Consider the following 18,184-nt stretch of genomic DNA (forward strand, 5'->3'; position numbering starts at 1 on the left):
ACAGGTGGATAGATGGAGACTTTTGTTTATTTTTTTTATTTTCATCAAAATCACATAAATGTGTACCATTCAAAGTAGACTAATCTTTAGAGCCTAAATCTAGATTACTTCATGTGATTTTCAGTTTCGTCAATGACCAATTACGACAACTGGCAATTTTCCCAATATCGGGCAGAACAGATGAAAAGCTTGAGTTTTGGGGCAAAATCATACTTTGCAGCTATTGGTTTTAATACCTTGCATGCCTGTGCGTGCACAAACACAGCTTGCAATTATGCAAAGCAGACATTTTCCACAAAGATCAATCTTCAGATCTGTGTAGCACATTTTCTCTGCTGGGTTCTGTCCGTTGCTTGTGCTCTTTACTGTGCTTGTACGCGCTCCGATACACGCACACGTGATTTTATTCATACACACATGCACGCACATACACACAAACACCCACTCTTTGCCTCTCTAGCCTCCCGCACACACAGCCGTAAGCGGGGTTTGCAGATGTGTGACCTGATCTGCTTCCAGCAGAGGCTCTTCTCATGCCAGTGTGCTGACTCTGAGTTTTCCACACTCTCTTATGAAATAAGAGTAGGAGACATTAGAGCCATCCAGTAGACATATCTGAATGGTGGAGAGCACACACTAACAAATATGTGTGCAGGTTAAAAATGCATACTGTGTCAATGCATATAGCCTCTCCACAAACACACATACAAACATGTATCTGTGCATGTATACAGGTTAGTAAATCAGAGAAAATACATCTAACAGTCCAAGGCCTATTAGGCAGGAGCAGGTTTTTGCTGCAGTTATTTAGGCCTGGACTCTTGTCTGAGTGGCTCAGGCAATGTGAACTAATTTTTACTAGTGTCTGGTGTAACATGCAGGCTTGTGTTGAAATGGTACGTTTACTCAAATGTTTATTTCAAAGAAAGAGGCTGGTCGTGAAGAGGACAGGAGGATTTCGGGGCAAAAAATCCATTTGCCTGATTGTGTAATAATTGAAAGATGCAACAGTGGACCTTAGAGCACTTTGTGTACTCGCCAACCTTATTTTGAAGCGATTGTGTAAAAAGGTAATCATTAAAACAGTGTTTTAAAAAAATTCTGTTTTATGGTTGCTATACTGTCACAAAGTTCACCTAGTTGAGGCAGAGTGTTCAGTAAGTGAAGGGTCCTTTATGTTATCACTTAGTTAAATGACACGTATTTGGATGTTTATGTTCACTCGTCTCATTCTATAGAAGTTGCAGTTGCCATTTTATTATGTGAATTTGTTCTTCAGTGATTTAAGCACATTTAACAGTCAAGAAAAACCAGTATGGAAAAACAACATTTTCAGGACACTGACTTGATGAGATCAACTATTGTCAATGTTTCAAAGTAACCCACGCAGCTCCAAGCACCAGATTTTCCTTTGCTTATTCTTTCTGTAGCTATTTTGCAAAGTGCATTGGGTCTAAAAATTCAGTCTTCAACTTGTCAGAAGCTCTACATGTGATAATGTCATTTCTTAAATCTGACACACAAAGTACTTGTTCTTTGCCCTTCTCTGCAGATTTCCCTCCCGTTAAAGATGCCCTGTAGAGTCACGCACTCATTCATACGGTCTTTATCCCATGATTATAGTTGATTGCCTTTGGTTGGATTTTTGTCAGTCTTTCCTTGATTAACCCTGAATAGCTTGGGACTTTGTCATGAGGGCTTAGCCAGTAATTCACTGACTGATTCTAAAGTAATTAACAAGGTCATACCAAATGGATTCACGTCTTCCTTTGATTCTCCTTTTCACCCTAATGTAGCCTAGTGAGATGTGGGCTCCAGCGCTGAGCTTTGAGCATCAGGGTATTTGTAGTAATAGATAGACTGCTGTGAAAGAGGGGGGCTGAAGAAAGGAATCAAAGACTGATGAAGAATGGATAGTGAGAGTGAGAGATCAGACACACTTATGGTTTGCATTATGTTCACACTAATGCATACAAAGTCTTGAGTGGATCCTAAAACCTCTGAAGTCGAAGAAAGGCTAATGTGAATGTTTTTATTCTGTATATTTCCATGTTGGTCTAAATGCATACTTCAGATGCACAACATTTATAGCTGTAGCTTCACTCTAGAGGCCTCAGCAAAATGGAAAAATATTGGAAATGTATCAGTCGAACAAAAAGAGTAATGGTGTGTCTGTAGGGTAAATATTATCATGTCAATGAATACACGACGGCAGTGTTTAAGTGAATGGTTTACATAAAAACAAGTATCCACACACTCCACTGTTCTTTTTTGCTTTTCAGATTTTCTATCAAGTAAATAGTCATGGTCATGTACAGTATTGTTACGTAAATGTTTAAGCTTGTAGTTCACAGGAACTAGAATAAATAAAAATAAAAATATCAGTGTCACAAACTAATGTCAATGTGAACTATTTAAAACTGTATATTTAATTTATGGTGACAAAGTTTTGTTTACTTCCACTGTTCCTCGCCAAAAATGGCATATTCTGGAGGTCTACATGCAGAATGTATTTTAGCAATGGCATTTGTAAAAAATATTTGACTTGTGTATCGTTTAAAACCAGATTTATTGGTTCTTCTTCATGGTTGTTGTTCCCTCTTTGCTCTGTTTTCTTGAATAGTGTGAAATCAGGTGCAGAACTGTGTATCTTCAGCTGCATGCATGCAACTGTATCCTGTGCATGATGCAAATGAAATGTGGAACCACACTTAAAAACAGTGCAAAAACTTTACTGGATGCTGTTTAAAAGCCAAGATAAGCCATATTTAGAAACATTATGTTATTGGTACAATGGCAAATTTACAGAATTGCACATTTTGAGTAACTATTTAATTTTATTATCGACAGTCTACAAGATCTGTGGAATACTGACATGACACAATACTGACTCTTTGTTCAGTAAATGCATCCAGGGACTGGATCATTCCACCAAGGCAAGAGCCAAGGGAGATGTGAGCAGTGCTGCTAGTCTATAGCTGTTTCCATGAGATTTTTTTTTTTCTATTTTGAAGTGTTGCATTTTTTTAAAAAAAATTTTAAAAATGTTTTGGACTCCTTTTTAAGAAGTAGTTGATGCACCTCATGGGAGTTAGAAACACTTTCCACATTGAAAATAACTAAGTAAATAAAACACCCACCTTGTCTGAGATCTAATCTTACAAATTAGATAAAAGAATATTTGTGTTTCTGAATGGCCACGTTATTTTCGTCGCAATGTTGAACTTTCACCTTCCTCACCTCAGAAATATGCACAAAGAAATAACATAAATAAGAAAATTCTGGGCATAGGCTGAATATTGTCTATTAGCTTTTTGGAGAGAAAAGCAAAAAGCGTAATGAACACAGATCATCTTAGTGCAGACTACAAAGTTCTTCTGTTCTCTGCTTTGGAGGAACCTCAGATTGAACTTATTGTTTGCAACATCACTCTGTGTGAGAGAGAGAGTCCCTGCTTTCCATCTGCAGTTATGGAAGGGACTGAAATGGTGTGACCTCTCACCCCTTAACCTTTCTTTTTCTTTGGCTTCACCCTTCTACCACCACCCCATCTACTTCTAACTTCCTGGCCCCCCTCCCTTGTCAGCTCCTTCTGAACAAACAGTGATGATTAACAAAGATTTGAGGAAGCTTGGGAGAGGCATGATGCTGGCCGTGGGGTGCCAAGTCAAGATGTGCGTGTGCGTGTGCGTGTGCGTGTGCGTGTGTGTGTGTGCATTTTAGGGCAGAGGTAGTGGGAGGAGGGTTGACCACACTGGCTTTCAATGTTTACCAAGGGACCCCAGGAGGCTTGGTCTGAGCCTCCCTCTTTTCTGATTGGCTCATGCAACCCTTCCCGTGAGTCTCAGAGTCTGTAATTGGCCAGGAGAGGGAGAAAAATTAGGGACAAATGTGTATGAGATGGAAATGAAGCACCAGGCTTGTCAGGGCTTTCACAGACGCTTTCACATGAGGAAAGGGGGAGACTGATGTCAGGATTATCATGAGGCCACATGTTGGAGCGAAGGGGCTGTTTGGCCCTCTATTACCACACTGTGTTTCCCCCTCTGATGAAAGAATGCTAGACTTTGAAAGAAAAGATAATATGGGGAAAAAGAAGTTCCATCAAGTTAAACGAGGTCAGAGGAATTATTTTGAAAAATGATCTCAAAGCGCTGATTGGAGCCTTGTCAAGTTTGCCATTTTAATGGTGCTTTAGTTTTAGCTAGAAGATAAAACTGATTGATTGAAGATTGTAAAAGATGGAGAGAGAGGGAGACATTCAGGTCTGAGAGATTGTGAAGACAAGGCCAAGATGTCAAATGCAGAAAATGAGCAATACATAATTGTAAGTGGAGCATTTTAGTCGGGCCAGATGAGCCTGCTGTTTGTCAGCTCACTGCCATGAATTCTTGCATTGTATAACTTAGCCTTGTATGGCCCCTGGACACTTGGAATTCATCCACAAGCGCGCACACACACACACACACACACACACACACACACACACACACACACACACACACACACACACACACACACACACACACACTTACGACTGAACTGTTATACTGATGGAAATTATCAAGGATATGCGTTTTGTCACATTACAACAAACCTACATGTTGACAAATTGTTTCGTCTTTATATGTGGTATGTGCAGTGTTTTTCTTGTTTGGTTTTGCCTTAGTTGCACTATATATATATTGTTTATTTTCTGCAGTAACTCAAAGCCAAAGTGAATGGATGACTGAAATTGTTATGGTAAATGCATGCCAGTGTTTGATAAGTGCTGTTATACAGATATTTGTGAGCTTTACGCAGGAATTTTCCTGCCACTGCATCTTGCAAGACTCTGTCCAAAACTCATCAGTCTTGAAAATGTGCCCGAGGTGGCCATGTTGTCACTCAGTAGTTCTCAGTGTGTAGACATGACATTAAAAATGCTGTGAAATAATCGTTTAGTATTAATCTGTTACATAAGATGAGGGAGGACTGGATATGCTTATAGCTCATTTAAGATCCTGTGGCCTCAGACCACACCAGAAGTGGGGAAAATACTGGCAGAAACGTAACCTCCACATTTAGGGTTGTTGACTGCCCAGCGAAGTTTCGGAGACACAGCTGTAAATAGCCAAGGGTGCGGACAGAAAGTTTAGCCTAAATTTAGAGGTTGGAGTTAACTTGTAGAGCTTGTCCACTAACACCAGCCTATTGACCAGGAGGAGGTTTTCTTTTTTGTTTTTGTATTTTTATATACTACCCAAAGAAGTTGACTTTTGTTGTGTGAAGCTGGTCTGGATGGACGCCAGTCTACATTTAAGGTTTTGTTAGAACATGCCATTCTACACCTTTTTTAGATTTTTAGATCACGAGAACACACTAACAGCCACTATAATCTATATCTTTGTACTGACAATGGATCAAATCACTACATTTACAATCCCAGGAAGAATTGTCATGCAACTTAGCTGTACTGTTCTCCAGCATTTAGCATCTTTTGGCATGTTCTTTGGTTTTATGGCCTGCAACTTTACTGTTTTGGTTAGCCCCCTCTGTTCATGACAACATTGTTTCCAGATGCACAAAACAGATGTTTTCAGCTATGGTAAACCCACTGTCCTCTACCTGCCCAAAATCACACAAAGGTAGTAACTAGCTGCAGAATGGAGCATTTATCATAGAGCCACATTTCCCTCTTGAGTTGGTGGAGACCAATTACCGAGCTAAAGGATATGAGTATTATTCACCAGGTAGCCAGAACTATTTCACACCAGTGTTCTCACTATGTGCTGGAACTATAAATAAACAACGGTTTGCTGTGTTAAAAAGTGATAATGTGTCAGTGTTGTTTAATCTTACCACATGTTGCGTTACTCGGCACTTTTATTAATCGCTGCTAACAAACCAGAGTTGTGTTAACATGACTTTGAGTGATGTTTTAAAAAATTATTCCTGTGTCAGTGTCTGGCTCTGCTAGAAGCCTGCACAATGACCAAAGATTTGATTGCCCTGATATTTCATTGACTATTAGTTTGTGAAATGGGTGGTTACATGAGATTTCCTCCATTTAAAGTTAAATATAGTGTGCAGTTGGTGTTAAACATCATAGCTAATGACAAAATAATTTAAAATGAGTATGATTAAGTGTTTCTGGGACTTTTTTTGCCAAATAAAGATTGAAAATTCACATCACATGAATTGAACTTTCAACTGCTGCTTTGGGAAACTGGTATGATAGTGAATCGTGCTGGGTTTCTCCCACTGAAATTACATGGCAGGCAGAGAAAGAAATAAGGAAGAAAAGGGATTGGGAGTAGGGAGAAGGAGGGTTTTTCACATGGGTATGTCATCAAGGAGTTCAGCTAATAATTATAATCACAGTGGCTCGTCCCCTTCTCATTCTCCCCTCTGTCTTCTTCCAGCATCATGGCCGACTCATCCCCCTCCGCCAATCTCCTGCTCCTTCTCCTCATTTCCTCCCTGTATTGGCTGTTCACTCCAGGATCTGCGTTTCTCATTGACCGGGACCACAACACATCATCAGGTATGTTGATGGTATTCTTTATTGCTTTGTGTCCAGACGAATGGGAAGGAGAAACGCCGTGATGTGAGACAAATCACTCATCAGACAGTTTGTGAGACTCTCTACGTGCCCCTCATCAAATATTAACCAATGTGATTCAGGTTTTGCGCGCAACACGCTGTTGACACTCGTTATCACGTCTTATGTCAGACACCAGTTGCAGAATGCTCTGTTTGCTCAGATGCATGTGGAAAGGGTTCACTGTTGAGCAAACGTCGCACTTTCCTGATGTGGCTTGTCAAACAGGTTGGTGATCAATGGAGCTAAGGTAAATATATGGCTGGGGGGTTTCACTATCAAAGTCCAGGGACAGGACGATGCAGGATGTTCAGCCAGCTAATCCAGCTGTCACTGAACCATTCGAAATAATTGGGTGAAAGAATGCTGCGGCTGGAAAAAACAGGCTTGATTTCAATATTATTTACCACTTAAAATCCCTAAAGCCAAAAGGCTGGCCAGGATAGGAATTTTAACATCAAGTGCAAACGGTCTTTTATCATATCATTTCGACACTCTCCTCAAATTCATGATCACAGAACTGACCAAAAAGTATTGCTGAATCTGCAATATACTGTGATGATCGAAGCAACTGGAATTAGGTGAAAGTGTCAAACAAGAAACTTCTTGTTTATCTAAAGTCTACCTGTGCACAGAAAGCACATGATTTAGGGAAATACTTGGCCAAGATACAGCAATTCCAGAAAACTGATCAATTCTGCTGTGGACTTTGTCAAAACATGCCCATTACTTTAGAAGAGGAGAACTCTGCTGTCTGTTGTTTGGTGCTGCAGTGCATTTCTGGGTTTTATTTTATGAGAGTTTCTTCTGGAAGATGGATAAGCAGCCACTTTCTGTTAAAACCTTTATTGTTTGTGGGCCTGGTTCAGTTTGCATAAAACTGACTTGACTCACATTCAAGAAATGAATTAATGGACTGTGCTTTTTAGCCAGTCAGTTGGCATCCACTGGTGAATACCCTGACTGGAAAACAGTTTATTTCCTTCAATTTGAAATAGTGGAAAATTAGGCTGTGATTTAAAAACAAAAATTTAAGATAATGTTGGCTGGTTGAATTAGCAGCTTCTCCACGTGTCGGACAGAATTGTGGAATAAATAGCACTAAAACAGTTCACCTGTTATTTGACTTGGAGAAAATCAGCGTCTACTATGATAATGGTTTAATTTATCACGTACTGCTAAAACTATATTATATAGTTTATTCTTTATTCATTTGTTTGCATTATTCTTGAACTCGACTACGCTCTGTTTAGTTTCACTTAAAGTAGCATCAAATTATCATGCAGCTAATAATATTGGAAACATTTGGCAGCACAACGAAAGGTGTCCTTGAATATACAGTTTGGCCAGACAGTGTCCAACGAGGGTATTCTTAGATGCATCTGCTCATTGCCATTAAGAGGTGAGCCAGACAGAATTAAAGACAGAGACCTGAGAAATCTATAAACCATCCCTTGGCAGTCCTGTGTGTCGGCTGCAGCACCTGTTGCCAGAATGGAAAGCATGTATGTTACCTGGAGAAACCCCTGGTGGAATTTTGGCTTTGTTTTATGGGCTCTGATTGAAGCCCCTATATCTACACATGCACTTGTTACATGCTAATAATTTCCCCTTACGTTCCATTTGCATTGTTGCCATCTTTTTGTAATAGCGTTACATTGAAAAGAAAGCTCATAAGCATCAGGACACATCATGTCTGCATGGCTGTGGAAAGCTATGGCTTGAATTAAATGCATTTTATGTTATTAATAGTGCAGTTGACAGCAAGACGCAGTTCATTTCCTTTATTTTTTTTCTGCTTAAGCCTCCACATCATGACTAGCTAGGTGACTTGAGGTGACTCGATAGTCAGGTGGTTAGAATGTTTTCGTGCCGCGAGTCCTCAACTCTATTCCCAGCAGGCCTTCACCCTCACTGCATGTCATTTCATTGCTTTCTTCTTCAACATTTCCCATCTGTCTAACAATAATAAAGGTTTAAATGCCCCAAAATGATAATAACAATATCAAAAAATATCCACAATTTATTTGACGCAGCTGACATTTGTTAATGTGCAGTGTTTTTCTGGATTTTGGATGTCACTTTAGGACTCTGTAAGCAGTGTACAAATATTTGCATATTGTGATGGGAAAGAAGGCACACATTGATTTATCAGTTCATTCCTTAATGGTGAGCAACCAATAGGTGGACTTAGGTGGATGCTTAGATACGATTTTGCCATATTTTTATGGCATCCTTCAAATAGTTTGGCACTTTACTAGGGCACCTCTTTTGTTTCTTTGTATGGGTTTAGTGAAAAACAGCTGCAAATACACCACTGGAATCCACTGGAGAATGCCAACTCATCTTGTCTTCCTCTTCCAAGTTAAGATCAAGTCCACACCATGTTGCTTCTTTTCTGGTTTTTGGGTTGTCTAAGGAAAATGTTGTCATTATTGATACTGTGTGATGAGTGATTAATGTTGTAGACTAATGCCCAGATCCGTGGTTTTGCTCTTTGTGGTCTGTTGTGCAATCTGCAGCTTTCTGAAATGCAATGATCAGGGAATAATAAAGTTAAAGCTTCCCCAGCTATTAGCTTGTTAAGTTGGTGGGCCCAAGTGGCACAGACATTTGGAAACACTGGTACAGTTATAATGTGTTGTGAATATATTATTCTTTGTCCACTGTTTCATCCCTTTTTGGCTTTTCCAAAAGAAAACTGTTCTGGTGCCAGAGCTGGTACCGAATCAGTTCATGTTCTTTTCTACTGGTGAACCTTTTAATCCATGACTTAAAGCTCATCTGTGTTAAGATACTGTAAACATTTGGAGTAATCATGGTATTCTGATTTGAAGATAAGCCACTCTCAGTCTTCTTGGTTATGGCTGCCTCTTGGTCGTGGTTTCCAAAATCACTTGTGATGAGAGGGAAGCAAGGTAAGCATTTCTGATCTTTTGTTTTTCTAGAGCTGCGACTCATATCTCAGGATCAGAGTCCTGATAACATTGACACAGACATGCAACAGCATGTGAAAATTGATTCATTTACATGGCGTGTATAAAATAGGGGTAATTATTTCCATCAGAATTATAATGTGTAATAGTCCCACAAGAAGCCAATTTCAACACAGCCATCAAAAGCACAAGTGTTTAACGGAATGATGTCTGCACTGTTGTTAATTTATTTGTGCAACCATACAGAGTTTTGAGCTGTGTCTTTGCCTTTAGGCTTGTTGACTTTGTGTTTGTTAGCAAACCGTAGTCTTTATCTCTGCAAAATTACCTTTCTGATAAGCTTTCAGACAAACCTCTGATAACTGGATGAGGTCAATCCATCAAACATTGTGACTGGTCCTTCTTGTTCAAATGTTAAAATGGTCTCCAGTGAGCACTGTGGTAATGCAGCCCTGGTCTTCCTCAACGACCGTTAAAACATCTGTAAACACAAAGCAGACAGTGATAGCGTGAGCAAACACACACAGCCTGTGCCTTTCTCAAGCTTACCACTGTAAAACCTCCAGCACTGACAGCTGCTTTCTCCACTCGGGTTTACACTTAAAATGTTCTGTAAATGAACTGTAATGCACCAGCCTTTTTCTTTCACACATGTAGTATGTTTTGTAAATAATGCAGTCTTGTAGAGTATATGAGTAGACCCTCAGTATTGTGCTTTTGGGGTTATCTGAAATCATCTTGTTGTTCCACTTATGGACCTTTAAGAGCAGGAATTCTGTTCCTGCAGCGTTTTATGTCTGTTGTCAGGCCAGCCACAGAACAAGCCAAGAGTAGACATTGGGAGATGCTCCTATATAGTTAAAGGTTTACCAGAGTCATTATAGGCAGTGTTACTTGTTTGACTCGATCTGCCCTGGAACAACACTCACTCTCTTGTCTCTCCCCAATCTTCTTTGAGTGTCTCTCTCTGTGTCTCAGGAGTGCTCGAGCACATAGATTGATCCTGTTGAGCGAGGTTGTGTTCTTGACCACAGAGGTGGTAACCAGTGGTAACTGTGCAGAGGTCTGGTCTGCCTGCTTTGTACACACAATCTACAGTTACATCTGCTTCAAAGACAAGCAGTGGGTGTGAGCAGCAAAGTTGGGGCCTTGTGTGGGATATGTTGCCTGAAGTCAAACACAAAGTCGCTGCATAATGGCAGGATTGCTGCAAAGAAGCAGATTCAACAGCACCATTCTGCTTCTAGGAAACGTATATTAATTTTAACAACTGTTAGTTTAAATGGATATTGGATATAAAATGTCCATAAGTATACTTTGTATAAGTTTGTGTCAGGACAGTTCAAAAAGTTTTCGGGTTGACCCAGAAACAAGGGACGCAACTCTGATTATGGGGCATAACTATATACTGTAAAGCCTTTAATCAATGTGCACAAAAACTTAAATGTTTAAAGGAATCAAAAACAAAAGGAGAGGAAAGCTGTTGAACCAGGACAATGCGTCCGTCCACATAACACAGACGGCAGAAGCAGGCAAATGTGTTTTTGAACTGTTGCCCCATGAACCATCTGACTTCTGTTTCCCGAACTGAATGGTTTCCATTTTCAGACTAATGATGAAGTCATATCTTGATGGAGGGACAGCAAAGCTTGCACATTGATGGACCACGTGCAAAGCAGATTATGTCAAAAAATAATGCAAGAACAAACTTTGGCCTGTGACGTTTTCTGGTGAGGCCAAGAACTTTATGAAGCACCTGAAGACACTATCCATAAAGACGGACAAACCGTCCACGATGACACTCATAAGTTTCCTGAAGAGTGGTTTTGAAGCTCAGTGTGGTAGCTCTTCCTGTCACCATCTTGGCAGTGCCTGACTCCACCCAGCTCACAGCTAATGTGTGGAGCTGTGGCATGTCATGCAAATAAATCTGAACCTGACATGACATAATAAACAGATTACTTTGATATATCTAGTTGGAGTGTCGGACATAGCACACAGCTACGGGGTCATTTTGACTAAAGCAGGTATCTCACACCTCAGTGTGAGACCATATAGTCTGAGACTAAAAACATATTGCTTTGTCCTACTCGAGGTTTTTTCCCCTGTTAAAAGGGTGTTTTTCTTGCCACTGTCGCCTTTTGGCTTGCTCTGGGGGTTCAGGCATATGGGTCCTGTAAAGCGTCTTGAGACAATTTGTAATTGGTGCTATATAAATAAAATTGAATTGAATTGCCCTACGTGAGAGTGTCTAACACTTTGCTGAAGTGAAGAGTGACGCATAGTGCAGTAAGCCCATTTAAAAAAAAAAAAAAAAGAACACGTGACAGAAAAGAAAATATGTGTCCAAGTGTCTATCAGGTGACCATTCTATACGCCAGACACCCCAGTTCATATATACTTTCTCTCACTTGGACATAATGCGACATAACTAAGCCAATTCTCTCAGCTATAATAGCATTAGAGGAGATTAACATCATTAGTTCAAGCTAATAAATTGCTGGAACCAGAATAGGCCAACTAGGTCACTGCATTACTTAAACACAGCCGAGTGTAACTGTTGAACTTCAAAGCTGTGAACATTGTTGGGAATCAAACTTTGAACGAGAAGAAAAGCCATATGTCCTGTTACATTACCGGGAGGAAGGACAGGATGCCTTCGAGGAATCGAACAATGGCACTTTGATATTCTTTGTCGGTTTTTGTTTTCAAAGGTGTAAGTTTAGTTCATATGTGCCTGTGCGCTTACATGTGAAACTGCATGTCCATGTTGGCAGTTATTTATATCACCTGTTTACATTCCCTTGTTTGTATCTTGTTGCAGTCTCTCACCTTTCTCCTCCTCACTCCTGCCCCACTTCTTGCCCTTACACTCTGCCAATTGCTAAATGACTTCCTTATTCCGCATTTGCCCTCCACTATTAAGCTCAGTGTGAAGCCTTTCATTTCTTTTTTTCCATGCGTGTACATAAAGAAGAAATATGGTAGAATTTTTAATGTGACGTAAATTAAATTTCTTTTTGACTTTTCCAAATTTTGTCCCCCACCTGTTTTTATCTTTTCTCTCTCCAGACCCGCTCATTCTTTCTTTTCCTCATCATCCAAGACATGCTCCTGTGGAAGACAAATGATGGCGTCTGCAGTAACACTTCTGGTGTGTGTGTGTGTGTGTGTGTGTGTGTGTGCGTGTGCGTGTGTATGTGTGTGTGTTGCAGAAAAGGACGTGTGCGAGTGGCGCGTGTGAGCGTATGGGCTGTGGTGCCGGGTTATAATGTAGGACTTGGCGTGTGCAGACTGACAGGCACTTTCACTCTTAGCGCAGTGTCAGTGTGTGCTGCCATTTTCTCCATGTGGTTAGCAGAAATACACACAGACACACACACACACACAGACTGATGGCGCTGCAGGAAGTAATCGTCGGCCGTGGATGCTGCAGTGGCAGAAGTCGGTGCTGAACACCAAATAGATCTGGAGTGTGTAACCGTTCAAAGAGTTGCCTGTCTGGTTTATGCAGCAAGTCAGGACATGGATATTGTAGCAATACAGCCAAAAAATAACAATAATAGCATCTGAAAACATCCCATGTTTGTGTTGAAATAATGTAAAATTATCACTTTATGCTGTAGCTTTAATCTATAAAACATGGGCGCGTTCTACACGTTAGCACCACTGTTTTTTGCAGTAAGTGGAGAGCAGAATATGAATTATGTGAGCAATGTAACCTTGGACAACAAGTTCAACTGTGTGTTCTCTTTAAACGCAGAGCAAACAAATCAATTATCTACTTATATCACAATGAAGAGGCACTCAGAGCTGTGTAGGTTTAGGTCTGTCTATTTGTATTGTGTTTTTTTCTGTGAAGAAACAGACAGCACCGTTCACTAAAGGTGCCCACATTGAACTTTCAGTTCTAAAGTAAAAGTTTACTTATCTAATGTTTTTTAAAAAAAAAAAAAAAAAAGCTAAATTCAAACCGAAGTGTTTTAAACTTAGAAAAATATCCACAAATATAAAATTATTCCTCTGCATCCAGACAACATTAAAATATTCTGCACTAATCTTAGAAGGGAACACCAGTCTGGGTAATTATGAATTATGACTTGCAGTAGTCAAGTCTGAAAGGTCGTCAGTGCAGAAAATGGATTCTCCATTTCAGATGGGCCTAATTTTAGATGCAAGTCAAATAAGAAGCAATTAACAAACAGATTTATGTGAGAATCTAATGCACAGTAAAATAAAGCTGATTACAAATCCAGATTTATTGTGTGTGCTGCAGTGCACATGGAAGACAGACATTTTATATATAAATAAATTCCAAAATGTCATGTCTGGATGTATTTCTGTCATTTTGTAGCTGTTAATATCGATACCAAGTGGTTGCATGGACATAGACACAGATGACTAATGACAAAAGGACTAACTGTTTAAAATGAATTTGATGCCCTGATTTTAAATTTCAACACCTCATGTTTTCATCAAGTAAAAACCATCGTACCATCCAGTATCCGGTATGTAATTACATACATTTTGTTCACAGTCTCTGTTATGCCACTCTGTTATCTTACTGTTATTTCCATCACAATCGTCACATTCACTTGCTGTATCTTTTCCTCTCTGTCTCCCTCTTCCTCCTCCATTTTCCCTAACATCTCCTCTCCCTTTTCAGCAGCATGACTAACCTCGACATTAACTTAAATCTGCAAATGAGCCGGAAAAGGTGGCAGTTCGTAATGTCATAGCCTCAGTTCCCTCCACACTACAGTCAAGCATTTCTCAGTAAGGTAACTAAATAAATCTTGGTAGCACCTCTCTCACCGCCATTTCAGTGCTGTTTGCCAACTGGTGTGAGGGCCGTGGGCAGAGTGCTTTATTTAGGCTTCTTAGTAGATTTTAAACCTTAATGGCTAAAGCTGACATTGAGGTAGATAAATGGTTTCCCAGCTCGTCTATATGGACTGATGTAGACAGGACGTGAAGCTAAGAGCTGTTTTTCAGTCTCAGCTGTACACATAGTCCGCAAGGACGAAGAGACACGTATGGCCAGTCGGGAAGAGGCAGTATAGACACACACAGTATGCACACACACACACACACACACACACACACACTTATGTACAAAATTACTTTTCTTCTTCCAGCCTAAGGCTTTCAACTGTTGATCATTTAATGGCAGCTGGCAGGTACAGGCAGGATTTAGCTTCCCATCTTTGAAACGCTGTGATATTTATACATCAGTACATGTAGAAAATGGCGAGTACAGCCCTGCACAAATATGACCAGCCTATGCATGGCAGGTAACCATCATTCATCTGTCAAAATATTGGCAGCTGGCTTGCAACCTAGTTACAACTTGAACATTTTTTTTTTGTGTGTGTGTGTCTTTTATCTTCTGAATGTGCCAGTGTGATTAGAAAGATTTTTTGATATGTATTCATATATGATATTCATATATATATATGGTTAAGCCTTATGATTTCAGAAAAGACGCGTTGGGAAATGAGTGGGATAGAGAGAAAGTGAGAATTAGAAGATGAGTCTAACCAGGTGTTGCTACAAAACCTTTCATCTCTGACACACTTTTGGTTCGACTACCATCTAGTTCAGCTCAAAAATGCAAACCTTTTTGAAAAATGGCTGCACTTTTTGACCTTTACCTTCTTTATGGAGGGGTTAACTGTCAAGACTAGAGCAACAGCTGTGACATGAAATTCATACAAAAAAGCTTGTCTTATTTAATAAATAATGATAATAGAAATAATAATAGTAGACAATGAAAGTATTCACATGTATCAACTTCATCGTTTATTATCATAGCCATAATTATATATATCAAAGAACTGAGTTGCCTGAAATGTTGCCTAACTTGTCATTCATTTTAACCTAACTACATGCAGCCCATGTAACCAGCCCAGAACAAGATGTTCCTTTACTTTTTGTTTCGTCTAACCTGTTCTGCTTCAGTCCTAAGCCCTCGTTCGCATTCAGTGTCTGCGGAAACCTCTTTGATGGTGGCAGCTGGAATCTGTTGGATGGGGGAGGGAGGCCGAGTTGAAATAGCAAACCTATGAGAACCACGACAGCGTGCAGGAAGATGAAGGGAGGGAAGGTGGGAAAGGCAAAACTGAGTAGCTATGCGGTGAATTTATGAGGCTACGAATGGCACCAAATAGCAAAGTAATCAAAGTAATGTAGTACATTCTGTGTGAATAAATGATGAGGTGTGCAGTCTGACCTGCCTGGGTTGGGTTTGTTTGTGAGGGTGTTTAATGTGTTGTCTGTGGTTAGAGGTGTGGTCAGGTTAACTAGTTGTGTGTATGCACATGCTCATCTTTAAAAGTGAAATTTCACAGTCTGAAGTAAGTCTGCTTGGAATTCGTTTTTGTCTGATGGTTAGAAATCCCCAAACTATGTGAAGATAATGTTCTGCTCCAGTCTGTCTTTAATTTCTCGCCTTGTGTTCTGAAGCATGTTTATGCTCTGGGCCAGCGTGTGATTTATAATGCAGCCGATGAGGAGAGTGAGCTGGGGGAGAGCGGCTAGAGCAGAAATCAATGATAACTTCAGTTGCTTATTTATGGTTGCACCAAGCTCTGGGACTCTACGCTAGATGAGAAACTGGTCTTCGACAGGGGGTGGCGGGGGATTGTTGATGGGGAGTGACATGGTGCCAGGGGAGAGCTGGAAAGGGCTGAGTCAGGACCTCAGCAGCAGATCAGAAATGGTATGAAACCTATGTGGATAGATCTAAAGGTCATGAAGGCATGGTGACTGAAACTTGATGCAAGCTATCATTCAGCAAGTTTTTTTTCTACTCTTATGTGCACACACGGAGATCCACAGACTGCACAGGTCAATGTTAGATTTACACACTGTATGTTAGTCTTTTCTCCTGCTGGCAGAAAATGCTACCCGTGCTGCTTATTTCATGGCTGTAATCAGACACAGATAGATCATAACTTTCATCACTGAAAATATATGACGCTAAAGCAAGGCAACGTGTATGTGCAAGTATGTTAAAAGGAAGGAATAATGTACGTTGACACATTTGCCAACTTGTGGTGGTGAAATGCGTGAAACATAAAATTGTTGCATGTGTCAAAAGCAACTGGAACAGTCATTCTGTTCCTCAACACTAAACATTAGGTGTTATTGTATTGTGATGTTGCCAATTTTACACCATGGAATTTTTCCTCTCTTAAGGTTAAAAACCAGTTTCTATAGCTTACTTGAATCCACTGTGAAAAAAATCAGTGTGTTGCTTAGCAGACGTCATGGTTTAAGGGGGGCCTAGGTTGATACATCTAACTCCTGCAGGGGTCGGAGTAAAGGTGACTGATCAGCCTAACGCAGTCTAAGTTGTTCCACTTGCTCTGTCTCTAGTCTTTACCTCTCTGTCACTGTCTTTCAGCTCCCCTTGAGCCTCATTTCACAGAGTGCATATCAAGGGAACAGGAGACATTCCGCTGCTGGTGGAGTCCAGGCAGCTACCACAACCTGTCCTCCCCTGGAGCCCTCCGAGTCTTCTACCTTAAGAAAGAGTGAGTGTAATCCCCATGTTGCCGACTTCACTCTGAAAGTAAATTGCCTGGCTTGTGGTGCACTTTATAGCAGCACTATGTTATGTGTGCACATGTGAGTCAGACTGAAAACCACTGCAATCTTCACCTTGTGGCACTTCTCCTTTTGTAAAAAAAATTCTTTCATCATTTTTTTACCCATTCAGCTCTCCCACCAGTGAATGGAAGGAGTGCCCTGAGTATATCCATTCAAATAGGGAGTGCTTCTTCGACGTAAACCACACGTCTGTTTGGATCCCCTATTGCATGCAGCTCCGTGGCGAAAACGTCACCTATTTCAACGAAGATGACTGTTTCACTGTGGAGAATATTGGTTAGTAACCAGCGTTTGTGCATATATTCTGATTTTTGCTATATGGCCTATGAGCTACGTTGCATTTCAAGTGTACTTGTCATTATGAAACATGTTCTTTCACATTTTCCCCTTCACATTTAAAAGTTGGAGAACTGATAATAAAAGATTTTTATAGATTACTTCGTAAATGTATTCAGTACATAGTTAATTGTACTTCTGCAGGACAGCAGAAAATGCTATTGCTCACACTATAGATTACTAGTGCAGAGGGTTTCCAGGAAATGGTACTTGCTTTTGCATATCAGCTAAATCAGCAAATGTCACATGCTTGTTAATGTCACAGCAAGTGTCAGATCCAGCGCTTACATGGTAAATGTTTTGATGTCTGACAGTCCTTATCTAACCAGGACTGTAAAAGATGCTGATAACTACTGTATTATCACGTGGCAGTGTCATATGCTGGCTTGTATCTCTTTCATGGAAAAATCTCTGTTTACAAGTTTTTTCATGTGTGTAAACTGATTGTCAGCTTGTTTTTACATATATCATTTGGATTTTGTCTTCTTAAGCACTTAACCTGTAGTAGGACATGATTATGGGCTGTTTGTTCTGTTCTTTTGTCCAGCTCCAGCTCTAAACCAAAATATCTCCACAGCTACTTGCTGCATCTCCAGGGTGCTGAGATTACTGGCCATCAGATGATGAATTCTAGTGTTTTTGATTACTCTACTGGCTATATCTCTAATGCTACCATCAGGCCAATGTTTCCATTTGTACAAAATCAATGCGAATT

General features: G+C 40.2%; 1 protein-coding gene across 2 annotated transcripts in view; it reads left to right on the forward strand.

Moving 5' to 3' along the window:
- The window catches only part of ghra (growth hormone receptor a), a 28,592-nt gene that overhangs the window by 2,119 nt on the left and 8,289 nt on the right, over positions 1-18,184 (forward strand). The window contains exons 2-4 of one of the 2 annotated variants that reach the window (XM_023280933.3): positions 6,405-6,526; positions 16,928-17,057; positions 17,243-17,409. In XM_023280933.3, coding sequence (XP_023136701.2) covers positions 6,409-6,526; positions 16,928-17,057; positions 17,243-17,409 — 415 coding nt within the window. In that variant the 5' untranslated portion in view covers positions 6,405-6,408. Of the gene's footprint in view, positions 1-6,404; positions 6,527-12,624; positions 14,301-16,927; positions 17,058-17,242; positions 17,410-18,184 lie in introns of those variants that run through there. The other variant, XM_023280934.3, reaches the window with a different exon arrangement.

This window comes from Amphiprion ocellaris, chromosome 6 (assembly GCF_022539595.1).
Source record: "Amphiprion ocellaris isolate individual 3 ecotype Okinawa chromosome 6, ASM2253959v1, whole genome shotgun sequence".
In the NCBI taxonomy this organism is placed as follows: Eukaryota; Metazoa; Chordata; class Actinopteri; family Pomacentridae; genus Amphiprion; species Amphiprion ocellaris.